This window comes from Phasianus colchicus, chromosome 28 (assembly GCF_987193195.1).
Source record: "Phasianus colchicus chromosome 28, bPhaCol1.hap1.1, whole genome shotgun sequence".
NCBI lineage: Eukaryota > Metazoa > Chordata > Aves > Galliformes > Phasianidae > Phasianus > Phasianus colchicus.
The window spans coordinates 1,323,252-1,341,390 of NC_143463.1; the positions used below are offsets into that span (position 1 = coordinate 1,323,252).

General features: G+C 55.3%; 1 protein-coding gene across 3 annotated transcripts; it reads right to left on the reverse strand.

Moving 5' to 3' along the window:
• Window positions 1-125: 125 nt before the first annotated feature.
• Window positions 126-17,086, reverse strand: MARCHF2 (membrane associated ring-CH-type finger 2). Of its 3 annotated transcripts, XM_090126161.1 has the most exons (6): window positions 16,994-17,049; window positions 16,205-16,432; window positions 12,626-12,831; window positions 10,099-10,294; window positions 3,706-3,915; window positions 126-2,396 (listed from the first exon to the last, which is right to left on the reverse strand). In XM_090126161.1, the coding sequence occupies exons 3-6, from the start codon at window positions 12,799-12,801 to the stop codon at window positions 2,238-2,240; spliced, it is 741 nt and encodes a 246-aa protein (XP_089982287.1). In that variant the 5' UTR covers window positions 12,802-12,831; window positions 16,205-16,432; window positions 16,994-17,049; the 3' UTR covers window positions 126-2,237. The 3 variants fall into 3 exon arrangements, with proteins under 3 accessions (XP_089982287.1, XP_031460617.1, XP_089982286.1); XM_031604757.2 differs by lacking the exon at window positions 16,205-16,432 and having other exon boundaries at window positions 16,994-17,086; XM_090126160.1 differs by lacking the exon at window positions 16,994-17,049 and having other exon boundaries at window positions 16,205-16,963.
• Window positions 17,087-18,139: the final 1,053 nt, after the last annotated feature.

Consider the following 18,139-nt stretch of genomic DNA (forward strand, 5'->3'; position numbering starts at 1 on the left):
CTGCACCCGCTGTGCCAACCACAACCACAGCCTGCTGTGAGCCACTCTGCTTTGCTTTTCCTGGGGGAGCAGTGATGGAAGCTCCAGCCGTGCCTCCCCATCCCCACCAGTAACAACACAACAGCCCCAAGTTTGTCTCACTTTTATTTACAGAATTGCACAGCCCGTTTCCCCCACGACACCAGGTCAGACACTGCTTTCCCACATCCATGAGCTGAGCATCTCCTCTGGGAAGGAGAAGAACTCAGAGTCACCGTTGGGTTTCGCAGGGGCACATGCAACAGCTCCAATGATTGGCAACCACGATAAAGACAATATAGAAGAGGTGGGGCCGTGGCTGTGCAGCAGCACAGGGCCCCATCCGCCCCAACTGAGGACTTCTGGCTTTCCCAGCTGAGTATTTGGACCATCAGTGGGTTTCCTCCCTCGAGTCCTTACACAGTGCTCATCCCTATGCACTGCCAGAACAGGACGCATTGGAAGCTCCTGGGAAGCAGCCAGGCTGCACCAAGTGCCCAGGCTGTGGTTTGTCAGGAGGGGCTGAATGGAGGTACCCAGGACAAGGCACAGCGTGGTGGTGCAGCACCCACAGCCGAGGGAAGGGGCTGGGAGGGAGGCAACACCTGGGGGAGGGGGGATCTGTGGCACCCAGGGGTGGGCTGAGCCTTTCTGAGGGAGCACAACCACTGCTGTATGGCCCCACTGCAAACCTGCATGGAAGGGGAGGCAGCAGGAAGGAATGGGGAGAGCAGGAATGAGAGCCTCATGCTGCCAGCAAACTGCCAGGACCTGAACACTGCGGGCAGGGGGTGCTGCAAGGTGCTGCATGGATCATCCTGGGATGGGAGAGAAATGAAGCAGACACAGCCCAGAGCTGGGAGAGGCAGGGTGCTGCCTTGTATCCACCAGGGACTTTAAACCTAGGTCAAGCAGAGGGAAAGAACCAAAGGGCAGGGAACATGAAAGGAAAAACAGCAGGAATGGCACAGGGAGCTTTGTGTCCAAGAAACAACAGGGCTCCATCTCGGAGGGCACTGTCTGACCCACATGGGCTCAGCAAAGGAGGGACACAGTCTGTGAGCACAGCACTGCCCACACGCATTGATGGCACAGCGGTGCGGAGCTGCAGGAGCAGGGAATGCCATAGTGACACGGCCACTGAGACAGAGGATCTGGTAGCCAGATGTGCTGGAAACACAAGTGAATGGGGTGGAGGGGGGATGCCAGCCCTGGAGATGGGACATGGGGATCATTTTGCTGGAGGACACACAGCAGGCTGGCAGCAATTTCAGGGCTGAACCAAACAGCAGCAGCTCCTCTGGCTGCTGATATGGAATGTGCTGAGATGTCCCACTGAGGGACTGCCAGCGAGAGGCCCGGCCTCAAGGCTGAGTGGGGACACCAGCAAAAAGACTCCAGCTCTCCCCTTTTTGGGGTGGAAAAACTCCATTATGAGCTTTTGATAGAGAAAGGTGGGGGGGGGGGTTCAGTCATTGCTACCCACCCTCGGCCCCTCCATCGACCTTTGTGGGATGTGCCAAGAGCTGAGAGCATCCGAGTCCTGGGGATGAGCCAGGACTTGTAAGGAAAGCATCCTGTGAGGCCATGTCTGCACAGGAAAAGGTTTGCTCGTTTTGAAACTCATTTTGAAATTCTCAAAATTACAGTACTTTACAATACAAAACGTCTCCATTCAGCATTTACGTCATTTTAACTCCTTCTGGGGTTATAATAATTATTAAAAACACACAACTTTCTCTAGAAAGGACAGAAACTTCACAAAAAAAGACCAGAGAGTAACGGGAAAGGTGGCTGCAATATTATCAAAACCAATTTAGTGCAAAGGAGAAGGGGCTCCCAAGGATGGCCGACGAGAAGTGCTCCGTACTCGTTTGGAGAAAAGGCATAGATTTAACCTCTGAATGAGATCAGGCTGCCAGCTTCTATACTGAAGCTTAGAACATCGACACATAAAGGACTGAAACACAATATGCATGGCCATTAAAAAATAATAATATATATAGATATATATATATATATATATGAGATTTTCCACGTATGGTGCTATAGGTAAGTGTCCCCTGCTCTGCCAGCCGGCTCCTTCGGGCCGCTCCATGTCGCAGACGCTCCTAATCTGTGTTGGCCACAGGATGGAGTCCCTCCAGGTGGGCTGAGCGCTCCCACAGCCCCGCGGGCTCAGATCCAGCCCCGTTTGCTCACCCTGAAGGAGGGGCTGCTCAGACACTGGTCTCATCCGCCGCCTTTTTCATCAGCTTGGCAGACAGCAGGGAGTGGGGTGCAGGATGGGGGCTGCGGGAGGCCGGCAGCATCAGGCGCACCTTCTGGTTGGTCCTGCGCCACTCCGAGTACAGCTGGCAATGGTAGCGGAACGAGACCTGCGGGCAACAGCACAGCCATGGGTCACACCTGCAGGGATGCAGACAACCTGCTCTGCTCATCCCATCGTCCCTCAGCCTAGGGATGCGGCACTGGGCTCAATGGGGATGGGGCATTGCAGCTCTCCAACCTTTGAGGAGGGTGGGTGCCCCGTCCCCGCGGGTGCCGCAGCCCACGGATGGGTTCCTGGGCAGCCTGAGTTTGGGGGGCACCCAGTCCATGGTGGGGTGGGGTGAGAGAGCTTTGGGGCCTCTTCCGACCCATGCAAAGGGAGGAATTCCCACCAGGGCCAGGTAAGAGGAGGCTGAATCCAGCCAGCCCCATCTCGTAGATCCCCTCTGCCCTTTGTGAACTCCCCCCTTGCTCTGCACCCTGCCATCACTCAGGCTTCCTGCCTCCCTTCAGCTGCCTGCGCTGTGGCTCTGACACAGAAAGTCAGTTCTCTAGTTTGTGTAGGGTTGAGCCATCTGCTGTGAGAGACTCTGCAGTGCTGAGGTGATGGGCTGCATCACCTCCTGCTGCAAGGCCAACTGGGAATAAGGCTGTTTGCTTACAGACAAGAAGCAAACACGATTTGCAGACTCTCACAATAAACTGAGCAAAGGGCTCCACCTCGTGTCCCTCTCTGCAAGGAAGCACAGCAGAACCACAGCAGCTGGAGCCACAGCTCACTGCATCACAACACACACTTCTCTTCTTCCTCTGGACCTCCCAGACCCCCCAGAAGAGAGAAGCTGTTCTTTTTCAGCTTCCCGAGGTTAGTTTGGCTTTCTATATAAGTGAAGCTGCAGCCACACTCGCAGCTCACATGCAGCCCCCAGCAGCAGTTCCCTGCACCTTTAACATCCCCCCAGCACTGGGATCTGCACAGGGACTTCCAAGGAATGCCCAAACTCCAGGGGAAGCTCCATTCTGTGAGATGGGAGCAATGGGTGATGGGGAAGTGCCCACAGAACTGACAGCTTGGAGGGTCCCTCCTAGCAAGTGGCTGGAGGAGGGTGCCAAGGGCAGGAGCACTTCAGGGGGAAAGGTGAAATGAAGATCCAAACCCAGAGACAGACAGAACGTGAAAGAACAGAATGGGAAATGTGGAGCCCTCTGTTCCCCAGCCAGCTGCAGCCCGGGGCTCTCAGCCAGACTTGCTGCACGCTGAACTGCTGCCTGCTCTCCTGCCCAGCTTTGGCAGCTCCCGTTTAAAGATAATTAAACGGACGTTCAGGAGGTTTTGTCCCGAGGGGCACAACGCAGCACCCCTTCTGAACACCACCGAGCGCAGGAGTGGCGAGCAGAGCCCTGCTGTGCACTTACCAGCGTCCAAAGGACGTAGATTGTAAAAAGTGCTATAGTCAGTGCTATGAGTCCGATGGCCTCCAGGCGGCTGTTGAACTGCAAATGGTCCTGAGCTCCGCGGAGACACAGCCAGCCCGAGATCGCCGCCAGGGGAGTGATGAACAGGAAACACACCATGTCGCAGAACAGCGTCCTCTTCTCATTGCGGGGACCGGGATCCTTCAGCCACTGCGGGATGGAGAGGAAGGGTTGGCAGCGCGCAGTGTGCCAGCAAAGCGGGGCTGCTGCAGCAGGGAGCTGCCACGCATCTCCTGCACCCTGTGTGTATCCGCTGCCAGCACCCAGCTCGCATCAACCGGCACAGAAAGCGGGCTGAGCACGTCAAGGCTGCTTTTAGCAACTGCTGAGGGAAAGGGGAGAGGCAACTGAGGAATAACTGGGGGGAAGATGGAAGTAAACCCAGGCTGAGCTCCAGGGGCGGCACAGCCAGCGCCCTACGGCTGGTGCAGGGCTCTGGGAAACGTTCCTGGACAGCAGTGGCACCTCAGAGCCGCACTCCTGGCTTCAGGCAAAGCTGCAGCCTCACGTCCAGCTGAGCCCGGCTGTTCCGCGGGCTCTCGGGGCACGGTGCCGTTCCTGGGGCTCCGCAAGCAGCAGGAGCCCAGCGGCCGCCCAGTGCCATCGGCAGGGAGCGCAGACACCGTGCACCCGGGACAGAGACCCGAGTGCTGCCCATCTCAGCTCGCCCAGCTGCTCCCCATGCATCCAGTGATCCAGAACCACCCCCCGGGGGGGTGACTGCACTGCTCTGTGTGAGCGAGAGGCTCTGCAAGCACTTCCCTCTGGCAGTGCCCAAAAATCAGCAGGCAGCAGAAAGAACAGCTCTGATTCAGGCAGGTTTCCCCCAGCAGACCTTTCAAGAGGCACTACTTCCCAGAGCCTTGACCTGCTTCCAAATTTGGGTTCATTTGAGACACTAGACCTCGACAACAGCAATTGTTCCCGTTTTCCTGGGATGATGCTATTTTCAGCCTTTCCTTTCCTTTTTTAGAACAGCAAGCCATTGTGGTTCCTACCAACACCCAGCAGTGCTACAGTGCATTGTACCACGAGCTTTGTACAGCTGCTGGATCCTTCTCCATTTCCTGCACCACTGCCCTTATTTAGGGTTTGGGGGTTTTTCTGCTTAAAAACCAAAACTGGTGTCACCTGTGGGGTGCAGCTCTGATTTCAGCCCAAGTATTTGCTGCATGGAGTTCCTGCTCCCAAGTTACCTCCACACCCAGCAGTGAAGTCCCCCCCACCTGACTGCCCTGCTCCAGGTCTGACAGGTAATTTTGGGGCACTCATTTTCAGAAAGGGAGGATTTAAAGGGACAATGCACACGAAGCCCCTTCCCCTGACACAGATGGGGTGTAGAAGGTATGCAAGGAGTTAATAGAACAGCACTGGTCAAAATTGGCCAGCTATGCAGGCTGCAAGCTGAGGAGCACAGCTGGGGACCAAGCAACGCTGCAATGTAAAGAGTAAGTTAAAGGCATTCTTAAAGCCCTTCTGAGCACGGTTGGATGGCCTGACAACCAGCAGGAAGTTTGAGTGGCCACAATTGTGGCTTGGCCAGGAGAAGGCAGGGAGCTGCATGTCACCCCGCAGAGATGAGTGGTGATGAGCTGCGTGGGGAAGATAAGGACCACACACAGCCCTGAGCAGCCCTAAGAGGAAGCGAGGGCAGGCAGCAGCCCAGCTGCACAGCAAAGCTGCTCCTACATCACTGTGCTGGCAGTCCTGCTGTCTGAATGCCAAGTAACTCAACTCCACAGCCATCCCAACCCCAGCCATCCCAATCTTAACCATTCCAACCCCAGCCCTCATGAAACCCAACCTCAGCCATCCAAGCCCCCAGATCCAGCCATCTCAACTCCAAGCCCCAGCCATCCCCACCCTAAACCTTCGCCATCCTAAACTCTGCCATCTGAACTCCAAACCCCAGCCACCCCAACTCTAGCCATCTCAATCCCAAACCTTAGCCACTCCAATCCCCAGCTATCCCAACCCCAAATCATAGCCATCCCAACCCCAAACCCTAGCCATCCCAAACCCCAGCTATCCTAGCCCCAAACCCTAGCCATCCCAAACCCCGACATCTGAACCCCAAATCCCAGCCATCTCAACCCCAAACCACAGCCATCCTGAACCATAACTACCCCAACCTCAAATCCTAGCTGTCTCAACCCCAAACCAAGGCTGTCCCAACCCTAAACCCCAGCCATCCCAAATCCCAGTCATCTCAACCCCAAATCCCAGCTATCCTAACCCCAAACTCTAGCCATCCCAAATCACAGCCATCCCAATCCCAAAGCAAAGCTGCCCTAATCCCAAACCCCAGCCATCCCAAACCTCAGCCACCTACTTGGCACTCCCAGCTTCAGCCCTGCACAGCCTGGGGCACGCAGCATTCAGGTGAACTATCTGACCTGGCCCAGCAGCAATCCTACAGCATCCTGTCTTTGGATATGAGGACATCATGGGTCACTTTTGACCCCAGTACAATAAGAACCTGAAGGCAAACTGGTTTTCTGTTGCATTTTGTTCTATTTATACTCCTTGTAACCTTTGAAAGTCCCCCATCCTCCTCAAGATGGGAGCCAAACATGTAAAGGCAGGAAGCAAATTAATTTCCTTTTGAAGTAGTTGATTTACATTGCCAAAATGTAAATCAACACAGTAAAAAGGGAATACAATGAGCCACCCCGAGGGCGAGGGGTTTCTGGCACCAGCAGCAGACTAATGCACATGGGACTTAAAACAAACCCTGTAAACTATCCAAAAAGTGGTCAGATTAAACAATTTTTGTAGGGAAAACCATCAAGTAAACATGGGAAAGCAACAAAAGGGCAACGTGATCTTCTTCCAGGCTGAGTCCAAAAACAATTGCTTCCATGCTGCAAATAAGAGCGCCTAAAAGGAGAGGAGAAGCTGCAACCCAGCTCCCAGACTGGGGACGACCTCTCTGCAGGAGACAAGATGTATTTTTGTCTTCCATCACAACTCTGGGGCCTTCCAGATGTTCCTCCCACCAGGACCAGCAGGGCTGCGGGATGAGAGGGCTGACTGTGGGGTGCTTTTCAGCCTCAGGGGATGGAAGCAACAGGAGCAGCGAGCAGAGGGAGGCTCTGGGATACCAGTAGCTGCTCTGGGAGCAGTGAGCAGAGCTCAGTGCCATGGAGAGGTGTCCCAGACAGCCCAGCCCTGCACGGGGAGCAGCACATTGCACCCCAGCACTGCCCCGTGAGCAGCTGTCCCAGCAGCGCCCAGCACTGTGAGTTCTGAACACGCTGAGCTTTGTCCCCAGACAGAGCTAAAGGGAAACACAAGAGCAGAACTGAGCTCAGTGGGAGCCAGGAGGGATTTGGTTTTGCTGGGTGCAGGGCTCGGATAGGAGCTCCCACTGAGAAAGGAGAGATCAGAGTGAGGAGCCGGGGCAAGGCTGAGAGGAGCACACAGGGGGATGGAGAATGGTGCAGGGAGAAGAGTTCGAGGAAAGCAAAGCAAACAGCCCATCTGCCAGGGAGATAAGACCCGAGGAAGGGTGGGGTGAGCAAACAGCACAGCCCACTTCTCCGAACTGGATGGGGTGCAGCCACAGCTGCCCCAAAGCAGAAGTTCTTTTCCATAGGCAAAACAATTACTGGATAACAGAACACACAGAAAGCAGCAGGTGCAAAATCACAGCTCCTGGGCTGCATCACACACTCAGCAGGAAGCATTCTGCAGAAGCACAGGGACACGAGGACTCCAACCAACAAGATGTGGGTGAGGCAGATTTAAGGAGGACAAAGCAAACCCAGCCAGCCCTGCCCAAGAGCCCCATGGGCAGCCCCAGCCTGGGGAAAACTGCGAGGCTGCACTCCTGCTGCACTGCTCAGGACAGCAGAGATGCAGACATCTGGAGATGATTCCTGAACAATAACGACATGTTTTCTGTGTCTGACATTGTTTGAAATAAGCAAGACCCCTCCTCCTGCCTCAATTACTTGTTGCAATTCCTTACAACCCCTGTTCTGACTTCTCAGCTCTTTGGCAGGTGAAGGAGGTTGCACTTGCTTGGCAATCTGGGAGCATCCCCTTCACTGCATTTTCAGCTCCTTGCCCCAGCACACAGACACAGCATCAGCCAGAATGGAAAATAATGTGTGCCACAGCAGGGAACTGGTTGGGATGCAGCAGACTCTGGGGAAGGTTTGCTCTATGCAGGAATGAAGCAGACTCTGAAGGAAGGATTGCTCCCTACAGGGATGCAGCAGGCTGCGGGGAAGGTTTGCTCTTCATCTGTGCAGGGATGATGCAGCAGACTGTGGGGAAAGTGCTCCGTGCAGGGATGCAGCAGGCCCAACAGGAAAGTTTACTCCATGCAGGGATGATGCAGCAGGTTGTGGGGAAGGACTGTGCTGTGGCTGCAGGTTCGAGTCACTCACACAGTGAGTGCAGGATGGCAGAGCTGCTGCTCCCTAACTTGTCTCCAGTTTGATGGGGCAAACAGTGGATTTTGACCACAGCTGTGACCTGGCACAGTCACAAGTGAGCATCACTTCCTCACAAGTTCCAAAACACCTCCACCCCCAAGGAAGGACAGGAGCAGAGAACGTCTCAGATAAGGAGATGCAGAACTGCGTCATCCCTCCATGACAAAGCAGCCCCATCCCCGGCCCAATTCTGAGAAATGCACCAACAGCTCGGGTCTGAAAGTTCCCAAAAGCAGCTGGTGAAGAGTTGGTGAAGAGCCCAATCTGGTATGGGGACGAGATTATAGCAGAGGGCAGATAGAGGGTGTGAGAGGGAAGTGCTGGGGAGCTGCTGGGTGCTATCGGCTCTCTCAGAAGGGTTCTGTGCTGAGGGCACGGCTGTGTCTGGGCTGGAATGTTTGCAACCTCTGAAACAGCCAGCTGAAAGTTTTTTGGTCAGAGAGGATTTTATACGTTTCAGCAGCTGGGAGAGAAGAGATAAGATTCAGAGAGCACCAAATGCTGACGTAATGCCCTCTGGCAAATTGCTTTTCTAAAGACAGTGCTCTGAAGTCACCTCTGGCTGCGGCTGTCCAGGCAGCAACAGTGGACTGTAAATTAAGCAGTCATCATTAAAATAGAACCTCAGCTTAGCAAAACACAGACTGAGTGCTGCTCCAGCCACGGGACTCTTCCCCCCTGGGTTCCTCCTTGGGCTGCAGCAGAGGTAGAAGAAGGAGAGAAGGGCTGCAGGGAGGAGGGCATTGGCACTGCCCCCCAGGAACTGACAGGAATGGGAATACAGACAGCCAAAGCAACGTGCAGCTGTGCCTCAGTTTAAATCCCCCAACTGAGCTGGGGGAAGCACAGAGTGGGCTCAGAGCAGCACAGTTGCAAACGAGAGCTTCCATTGTGGCACCCCAGGCATGCTGTGCCACCTTTGCACACAGTCCTGCAGTGCTGCCAGAAATGCCAACCACTATCAGTGCCACCTGCCCAGCTCCAGCCTGTTCAGTCAGATCCAGCTCTCTTCTAAACAGAACCCTTTTGCAGCCTTAGGTGCTGGAATTCACTGATTTATTCATTCCAATTTGGGTTGGGAGGGATCACTGAGCCCCAGGCCATGCTGTGGGCTGGGTGCCCCCAGCTCAGGCTGCTCAGTGCCCGTGTGTGGCCCAAGGGCACCTCCAGGAATGGGGCACCCACAGAAGACAGCCTGGCTACGCTACCCTCATCCCTCACACATAGAGGGCTTCACTGCAGGCAGCTGCTATAAACCCTGGGGCAAAAGGAAGCCTGAAGGGTGAGCACAGCAGAGCACCTGGGCAGGGGAAGCATAGGAGCCCAACACCCCTATGGCAATGCCCAGAGGGGGATCCCACCCCCTGTGGAGCAGCCATGGGATTCAGAGCCCCCCGGTCAGCAGCAAGGAGCCTGACACCAATGCCTCCAAACACACATCAGAGCTCCTCAATGGAGGACAGGTCCTTTACCAGCAGCACCAGCAGCCACCATCTCTCACTTTCCAGAGCAGAACACAAGGAACTCACAGGCAACTGATGTAACACTGTGAGAAAAGATGAAAGCCAACAGGAAAAAATAATAATTGCATTTCTGAAGGCTCTGTATCTCAGGCTGTCCCGTGGTGACCTCCGTGTTTGGTTGCTGAGGGCTGAGGTTTGTCTGTAAGTGCAATGGCTCCCAAGGTTGTGGGGGGGGTTTGCACATAGGGGCTGCCCCAAACGCTGCTCCTGCACCATCAGAACATCACTGGGCCCAATGAGAGCTTTGGTTTCCTACACAAACTGCCCTGTATGAGCGTCTGGGTGCCATGAGGAGGGGGACACAGCACAAAGTACGTGAACACAGGCACATCAGTCAGAAAAGCAAAGCAGGAAGAAAGTGGTACCTCTGTCAAAGGCCTCGGTCTTCTCTCTACAACAAATTCTGTGTGGCAGAGCTCACAGTAACTTGTGTTGGAGGAGGACAACCATTTCTCCAGGCAGCTCTTGTGCACGGTGCCCAGTGTTCCTGTGCAGTCACACGGGGAAAGCAGTCCTTCCCCATTTCCACCTTCATGACAGATTCGACAGATGGGACCGTCACTACAGAGGCAGACAGACAAACAGAAGGAAATCACAGTCAGACAGGCAGGCTGGGGAACTTCTCACCCTCCACCCCCAGCTACAAGGTTCAATTATAGACTCACATCTCTTAATTGAGCCCAAGATCTGCTCTGCTGGAACCTCAGGGCACTGCAGATGCTGTACAAGGCCAGTGGTGTGCCATCCCCAGCTCTCGTCCTGAACAACACAATGCCTTCCATGTGCTTACAGACCTGCCAAACCCTGCTCAGCCACCTCTCCACAAGCAGCAGAGCTCTGCTCTATTCAGCCACACCTCAGAGAGAAGCACAGCACCTCTCCAGTCACCTTCACTGCCCCTCCCTGCATCTTTTCCATTTCTGACCATCCCATCAGAGCTGCAGCAATTAGAGCTGTGCAACTTTTCCAGGATTTTTGCAGTGCCTATGCTCTGTTCTGTCCTTTGTTGCTTCCTAAATCCCAGCACTGCATTTACTTTTTGGTGACACATCGCTCACACATCGCTGTCACACAGCCATGATCTCCTTCCTCTGAACCCACGATGATATCAAGCCAGGGTGAGCGCTCTTCACTCGCACCATTCCACACTGAATCAACCACTGCAGGCTTTTCCAGCAAGGTTCAGCTCCTAACAACAGGCACCTGATGCCAGTCTAGGTCCAAGGGCATCCCAGCTGGCCTGCAAAGCACAGGTGCACTGGAAGCCCCACACATCTGCCAGCCCCATAATGGCTCCCTGAGAAACCTCCAAGGGCTGCAGCCACAGAATTCTGCCAGTCTGAGCAGCCCTGTGCTGCTCCTCAGCACCCGACCCTCATCAAGACCACCTAGGGACAAAAACAGAGATGCCCAATCCAGCCCTTCCCTTCCTGAACCACAAAAGCAAGTCACTCACTGGTGCCTCCTCTCCCCTAGCTCCCAAGCAGCCATCTCTGTGATGCAACACCTTTCTCTCAGATTCATAGCTGCACAGGTTTGGGAGTGGGAAGCAGGGTGAGAAAAGAACACCTCTTGTTGGAAAGCTCATTCCATGCCCTCTGAAAATCAGGATGAGCTCTACCAGCTTTTGTGCCCACACTGCTGACAGGACAGCAGCCACCTCACCTCATCTCATCGCTCATACTTGACCCCCATTCTGACCTGTATGGGATTCCAACAGAGCAGAGGCAGGACAAGCAATCTGCAGCCTTCAAAAGCAGCAGCACTACTTGCATTCGTTTGCACGAAGAATACAAACCTCTGGAACAGACACAGCAATTCACAATGCAGAGAAAAAGGGCTACAAAAAGGCACTGGTGGGACACAAAGGGCTGAGGAGAGCCAGCAAGAAAGCAGACTTGGGCTCAGGAAAGCAGAAGGAAGACTTTTGCTGGAGGTGTGCCCCTCTCAGCTCCGCACTGAGCAGGTTTCATCGCAATCAGATTCATGAGATCCGCCTGACGACCCCCTGGCACTGCTGTGAAGCTCAGCAAAATCTCATTAACCATCAGTGCAGCATGAGAGCATGAAAACCAGAGTCCACTCTCAGGGCCTCAGTGCAGACCAAAAAAAAACCAGGCCCTAAGTGCTCTCACGCATCTGTTATTTCCTAATAAAAGCATCTGTAAGACATTTCATCCCTTCTCTTCCTGTTTGAGGAGTTTCATATTTCCAGAGCGTTAATATAACCTTGGCTATCCATAAACAATCCAGAAGGAAAAAATTTGCTGACAGTGCAAGAGAAAAAAAAAAAACAACCTTCTTATCAGCCTCCGTTTTCCTTCCTTCCTATCTGGAGGAGGAGTTCACCCCAAACAGTCTCAGCAGTGCAGTGACCCCGGGTTGCTTGTGCACTCACACTGTGGTTGGGGTAGGAGTGGGACACAAGCTGGGTCTGCAGGCACTGCCTGGGCTGAGTGATGCTGCAAAGCATCCTCTGTTGCAGAAGCTGCTCAAAATACATGATGAAAAGTGTGGCAACAGGAGTCCAAGTAAGGCAGCACGTGTTCCCTCCAGCAGCAGCCGGGCAGTGCATCCTGCAGCACACAGCTCCTGTCCTCAGGCTGCAGAACCACTGCTTCATTCTCAGCCCACCCTGGGAGAGGAGCTTTGCCACACACAGCCCTCAAAGCACCTGTGTGCAGCACGGAGACCTGAGCACACACAGGGCTTTGGGCCAGCACACGGCGCCCTGTCTGACACAGCTGGCCGTGCAGGACCCCACGAAGGGGCTGGGAAATTCACCCCAGTACCACCTCCAGCTGACCCCTGCCACAAACAACGCTTTATTGCCACCCCCCCCTTTAGAGCCCCAAAAACGGGGATAAACCAGACGAGCAGCACCAGCCTGACCTCTGCGCACCCAGCGCCTTGATGACGGTGGAGAGCAGGCGGCCGTCCTTGGCGGTGACCTGGGTGATGAGCTGCGGCCGCCCCATGTCCGAATCCTCCACCGACTTGGAGAGCGCAGCGCTGCCCGGGCAGTCGCACAGGGAGCCGGGCAGGTGGCAGCAGTCGCCCGTCGTCATCGCAGCTCTGCACCTCTCTGCCGCGGGGACCTGCAGGATGGGAAGGGCTGTGAGCACCCAGCACAGAACCCGGACCCTCACCGTGCACCCCTGGGTGCCAGCAGTGTGCTTTGCTCCTTCACCCCCCAGTGACTTCCATCTCCACCAGCCTCGCGTTGCACACCTGCTTTGTCGAGAACTGCCAGCGCTCAGCCTTCAATGGAGACTTCCAAACCAAAGCACCCGACGTGGGGATGCTGTGAGCACAGGGGCTGACCAAAAACACGCATCCAAACCCTTTGTGCAAGACACAACGTTTCACTGCACACAGCGCTTGCTGCCGCTCAGCTCTCCCCACTGCACCCAGGTGCTTTCCAACCCCAAAAGCTGCCCCTCTGCCATCTCTGACTTTTGTTCTGTATTTCTTCACAGCACCAGGAGGGCAGCAGGGTGGCTGCACTCCTTCCCCTTCCAGTGCTCCAAGCCATGTGTGTTTTGTGCAGCAGCCCTTCCAGCAGCCCGCACACAGCCAGGAGCAGACAGTGCTGGCACCTCTGGGATTTACACTGAAAGCGAGCGCAGGGAGTGCAGGAACCAGGCAGGAGGTGCAGGGGCAGAGCAGAGCTGACAGGAGCAAAGCTGGCTCCAATGAGCAGAGCCCCACACAACCAGGAGGGCTTCCTGATGCACAGGAATGGCTGCGTTGCTCCTTCATAGGGTCACATGGAAGGTATCCAAAACCAACGGCTGCTGGAGCCCTGCAAACCACAATCCAGGTAAGCACAGCCCTGTTCCACCTCCATCAACCTGCAGACCTTTCCTCTGCGTTTGGAATAGGCTTCAGCTCATGGTGGGTTCAGGAATCAACCAACCAAACCAACAGGAATCTTCCCATCAACTGCAAAATGAGCGAAATACCGGAGCGAGCACCGCCCCGACCCAACTGCTCCATCCATCTGTGCAGAGCACCCAGGGCTCTGCTGCTTCTCTCACTGCTCTCCACTGAGAATAAAGCAAACTACAAGCTGTCCAGATCTATGGAGCAAAAAGAAAGATGATAAACGCTATCGGAATGACTTCAGTCAGCTGCTCTGTGCGTTAAGGAGCTCTCTCAATTTTAAAGGCCTCTCTCGGAGGCAACATGGGGAGATGTATGCTTTTAATAAAGAGGTCGGATCCATTTGTTCAGCCAAAACCTTGTTTATTTTTTAAGTCCAGAGGATAAAAAGGTCCATTTTGTGTTCTGGAATAAAGCCACTCTCCTGTCCCTCGTGGGCTCGTGGTGCTGCACATCCATCAGATCCCAGCAGCCACGTGTGGGGCTGGATGAGATCCGCCACCCTCAGCCCAGCAGGAAATGCATGGCTTTCAGTTACAAGTTATTTGGCATTTCCACACCGGAGTCTATCCCAGGGTGGAGCCTGAAGTCACCACTTTAATATGTAACTGACTCACATCACTCGGGGAGCACGAAGGCAAAGCAGCAACGCAGCTCATGGAGAAGGAACCAAAATCCAAAGATAACATCTGCAGTGCTCTCTGCTTCCAGCTCCATACCCAGCGGACACGAGCGGGCTGTGCAGCCAGGCCAGGCCCTTCCTGGCTCACAACTGTTGGCAGCTTGGTGGATCCAAAGCCCACCTCACCACGGGAGCAGGTCAGAGATGGATCCACCTCCTCGCATCGAGCTGACCCAGGATGCAAACAGCTGAGCTCGCAGAGATTGCTCAAACTGAAGAGAAAACAAACGGCGGTGGTGGAAAGTTGGCTTGGGAAAGCGAGCTACACAGCAGGGCTGCACAGCTCCAACACGTGCAGTAAGACAGCAAGCACCCTGCTCCAGCATAACGTCCTCCCTGAAGCCTGCCAGCACTGCAGAAGAAGCAGAGCCCCACTGCTATCACCCAGAGGGCAGCAGGAGATTCCAAACTCCCTGGAATGACTGCACAGCTCAAGAGCACAGAGACCAAGGCCATGCTGCTCTCCATCCAGAAGATGCATGCAGCAGGAATGAGGAAATGCTGAGCAGATGGAGGGTCCCCACCTGAGTTCTGCATATTTGCACTCTGCAGGCTGTAAGAGAGTTATTTCTCCCAGCTGGGGGAAGAACAGAGGCCAGGCAAACACCCAGCATGGAGCTCAGAACAACGAAGCAGGAAGAGGACCGTGGTCAGAGGGACTGCTACACCCAACTGCTGCTCATATGAGCTTGCACCAAACCCCAGAAACAATCATCTTCCCACCTCTCACCTTCCCAAACCAGTTCTATCCCTCTTGGATTGCAGACACTACATTTTCTAATCGTGTGATCACCAGCAAAGCGAGAGGCTTTCCCAGCTGCCACCAAGCATGGGATGAGAGGAGCGGCCCAAAGCACTCCTGCTTTTCAAAGGCTGCAGAGCTGGTTTGATCTATGGAAGCAGACAGAACTCAACAACAAGCCAAGCTGCTGCAAGGCTTTGTTTTTTTCAGTTCTGTTTGTCCAAACGTACTCTCTGCTGAGGGCTGAAGGCAGGAGCACTGTTTTGCTGTTTGAGAAAGTACATGTTTCTGTGTTATCCTGTCACAGCTCCAAGGAGTCACCCTGCAGGACCTTCCCTGCAGTGCGTGGTCAGCACTGGCAACAACACAGGTGCTGCAGAGGGTCTCCCCCACCCCACATCAGCCATTTTCATAACAGATGTCATGAGGAAACAGCTGACGAGCAGCTGGGACATGAGAAACTCCTCCTCCTCCTCGGAGCACTCCACAGACATCGGCTTTTGAGAGGTGCACAGCAGTGTGATTCACTCCATACCACCACCATACACACCCCGTGCATCCTAATGCTATTCTCCTTCTGCAGAGAAAGAAAGAAGCTCCAGCAAAGCTTGAAAGCCATATTTAAATCATGAAGCACAGCGAAGAATGCACAGCTTTCACATCCCAAAGCAGTGCTTGCACTTTTTGGAAGGGAAGCCAGCACTGCTCTGCTCAGCACTGCACCCAACCGTGCTGCAGCTCCCTGGCTTCCCATTTCCTTGCACTCCTGGGGCCTCCATCAAACAACAGCAGCAATGCAGGAATGCACTGCTCCTATCCCAAGAGCCCTCCTTTCATGAGAGGCAGCACCTGCATTAACACCAGTGCTCAGCAGCTCCCTGCTGCTGTGCATTTACCTTTCAGGCAGCTTCAATGCAACTCCAAACAAATGGGTTTTCCAGCTCTGGACAGTCCATCAGAAAAGAGAAAGGAAGAAAAAGAAGAAAACCCAAACTGCACAGCTGATCCAAGATCTCAGCGTCCTTCTCCCCCACTTAAGTCTGCACTGTTGTGCTTAGCTTGAACGTTAGACAGACACAGGCTTCGACTGGTCTGCCTGCAGGGATGCACAACAAAAAATGGTGAGGAAATAAACTGGAAAACCACCCAGAACGCGGCGTACCTTGCAAACTGCTGACAGCAAACCCAAGCAGCTTTTCTTTCCACCAGAACTGAAGCCATCAAAACTTCTGAGAGCAAGAAGCACCAAAGCCAAGGGCTTCCTGCATCGCCCTCCTCGCAGACAGCAGCTCTCATCTGCTCAGTGCTCTGAGCGCTGCTGCACCTCGTCCCTGTCTTTGGCAGCAGGAGGAGAACGGTTCCCTTCAGTCCATCGCCGCCGATGGAACCGCTGCTCATAAAACGGAAACGCAAACATCCCAAACTGAGTCAAAGCGAAGGAGGGGGAAAATAAACTCATCCCGCAGTTTATGGTTCAGGGTGCCTGGCTCCTCCCCTCGCCTCCCAATAAAAAGTTCTGCGTTTTTTAGAGTCAGAAGCCAAGCCAGTTTAAACAATAGAGAGGAAAACAGCCGCTCCATTCACTCCCGCTGCATCTCGGCACCAGGATTCACGCACAGCAGCCCCGCCAGCACCTCGGACCCGCGCCCAGCCTCTGCCCACCCAGTTCGCACCGCTGGGCGCACAGCGCTCGATTTTGGCCGTGCCGTCGCAATGAATCCCCGCAGCTCCGTCCCGGGGCAACGCCTGCGTTCTGCCTTTGCTTCAGCCGGGCCCGCAGCGACGACCCGGGACGGGAAGCGTCCGCAAAACGAGTCCGAAGGCCCCGGGACGCCGCGCAGGGCCGGCTGCAGGGCCGGGAGCCCCCGGGGCTGACCAATGGGGAAACCTTCCCCGCGTCCCGGCCCCGCAGACGCCGCCCGCCCTCCCCACACCCCCGTGCCCCCCATACCTGCAGTCCCGGCCCCGCGGCCCCTCAGCGCGCGGCGCGCCGCCCCATCGCCGGTCCTGCGCCCGTCGGGCACCGCCCCCCCCAGCCGGCCCGCCCACCCGGGGGCACCGCAGGCCGCCAGCCAATCCCCGAGCGGCGTCTCGATGACGTCAAAACCCTTTTGCCCAATCGGCTGAGCGGAAGCGCTGCCGGCGTCGCAACGCGACCACGCTGGCAACAGGCGTTGACCAATAGCGGCTCGGCTGAGGGGCAGAGCCCCGCCCACTCGAGCCAAGGGCACGGAAGCCCCGCCCCCTCCGCCCGGCCACGCCGCGGGGCGGAACCGGCAGGGTGGGAAAATGGGGGGAGCGGAACCGGGCGGTGATGGGCGGCACAACGCGGAGTGCGGCCGCTGCTCCTGGAGATCAGCCCTGGGCGGAGCGACACTGCGGGAAGGGGAAAGGGAAGGAAAGGAGAAAAAGAGGGGAAAGAAGGGAGGAAAGGGGAAGGAAACTCAGCTCTTGGAAAGGGTGGATAACTGCAGGGCCAGGGGAGATGGTCTGAAGTTGGGGGAGGGAAGACTGAGGTTGGATATCAGGGGGAAGTTGTTTGCTGTGAGAGTGGTGAGGTGCTGGAACAGCTGCCCAGAGAGGCTGTGGATGCCCCGTCCATCCCTGGAGGTGTTCAAGGCCAGGTTGGATGGGGCCCTGGGCAGCCTGGGTGGTGTGAAATGAGGAGGTTGGTGGCCCTGCATGTGGCAGGGGGTTGGAGATTCATGATCCTTGAGGTCTTCCAACCCTGGCCATTCTGTGATTCCGGGGAAGGAAAGGGGAAGGAAAGGGGAAGGAAAGGGGAAGGAAAGGGGAAGGAAAGGGGAAGGAAAGGGGAAGGAAAGGGGAAGGAAAGGGGAAGGAAAGGGGAAGGAAAGGGGAAGGAAAGGGGAAGGAAAGGGGAAGGAAAGGGGAAGGAAAGGATTCTTCAGTGCAGAACTCAGGAGCAGCAGTGCCTGTGGCTGAGCTCTGCTGTGCTGCTGCCATCCTCATCTCTGGAATATGTTTCCCTTTCCCAGGCTGCCGTCCATCAGCAGTTCAGATCAGCTGAGTTCTGCTCTCATCCAGCAGAACAGAGCTGGAGCCATTCCCTCCTGGCTGCCCACACAAAGCTGTT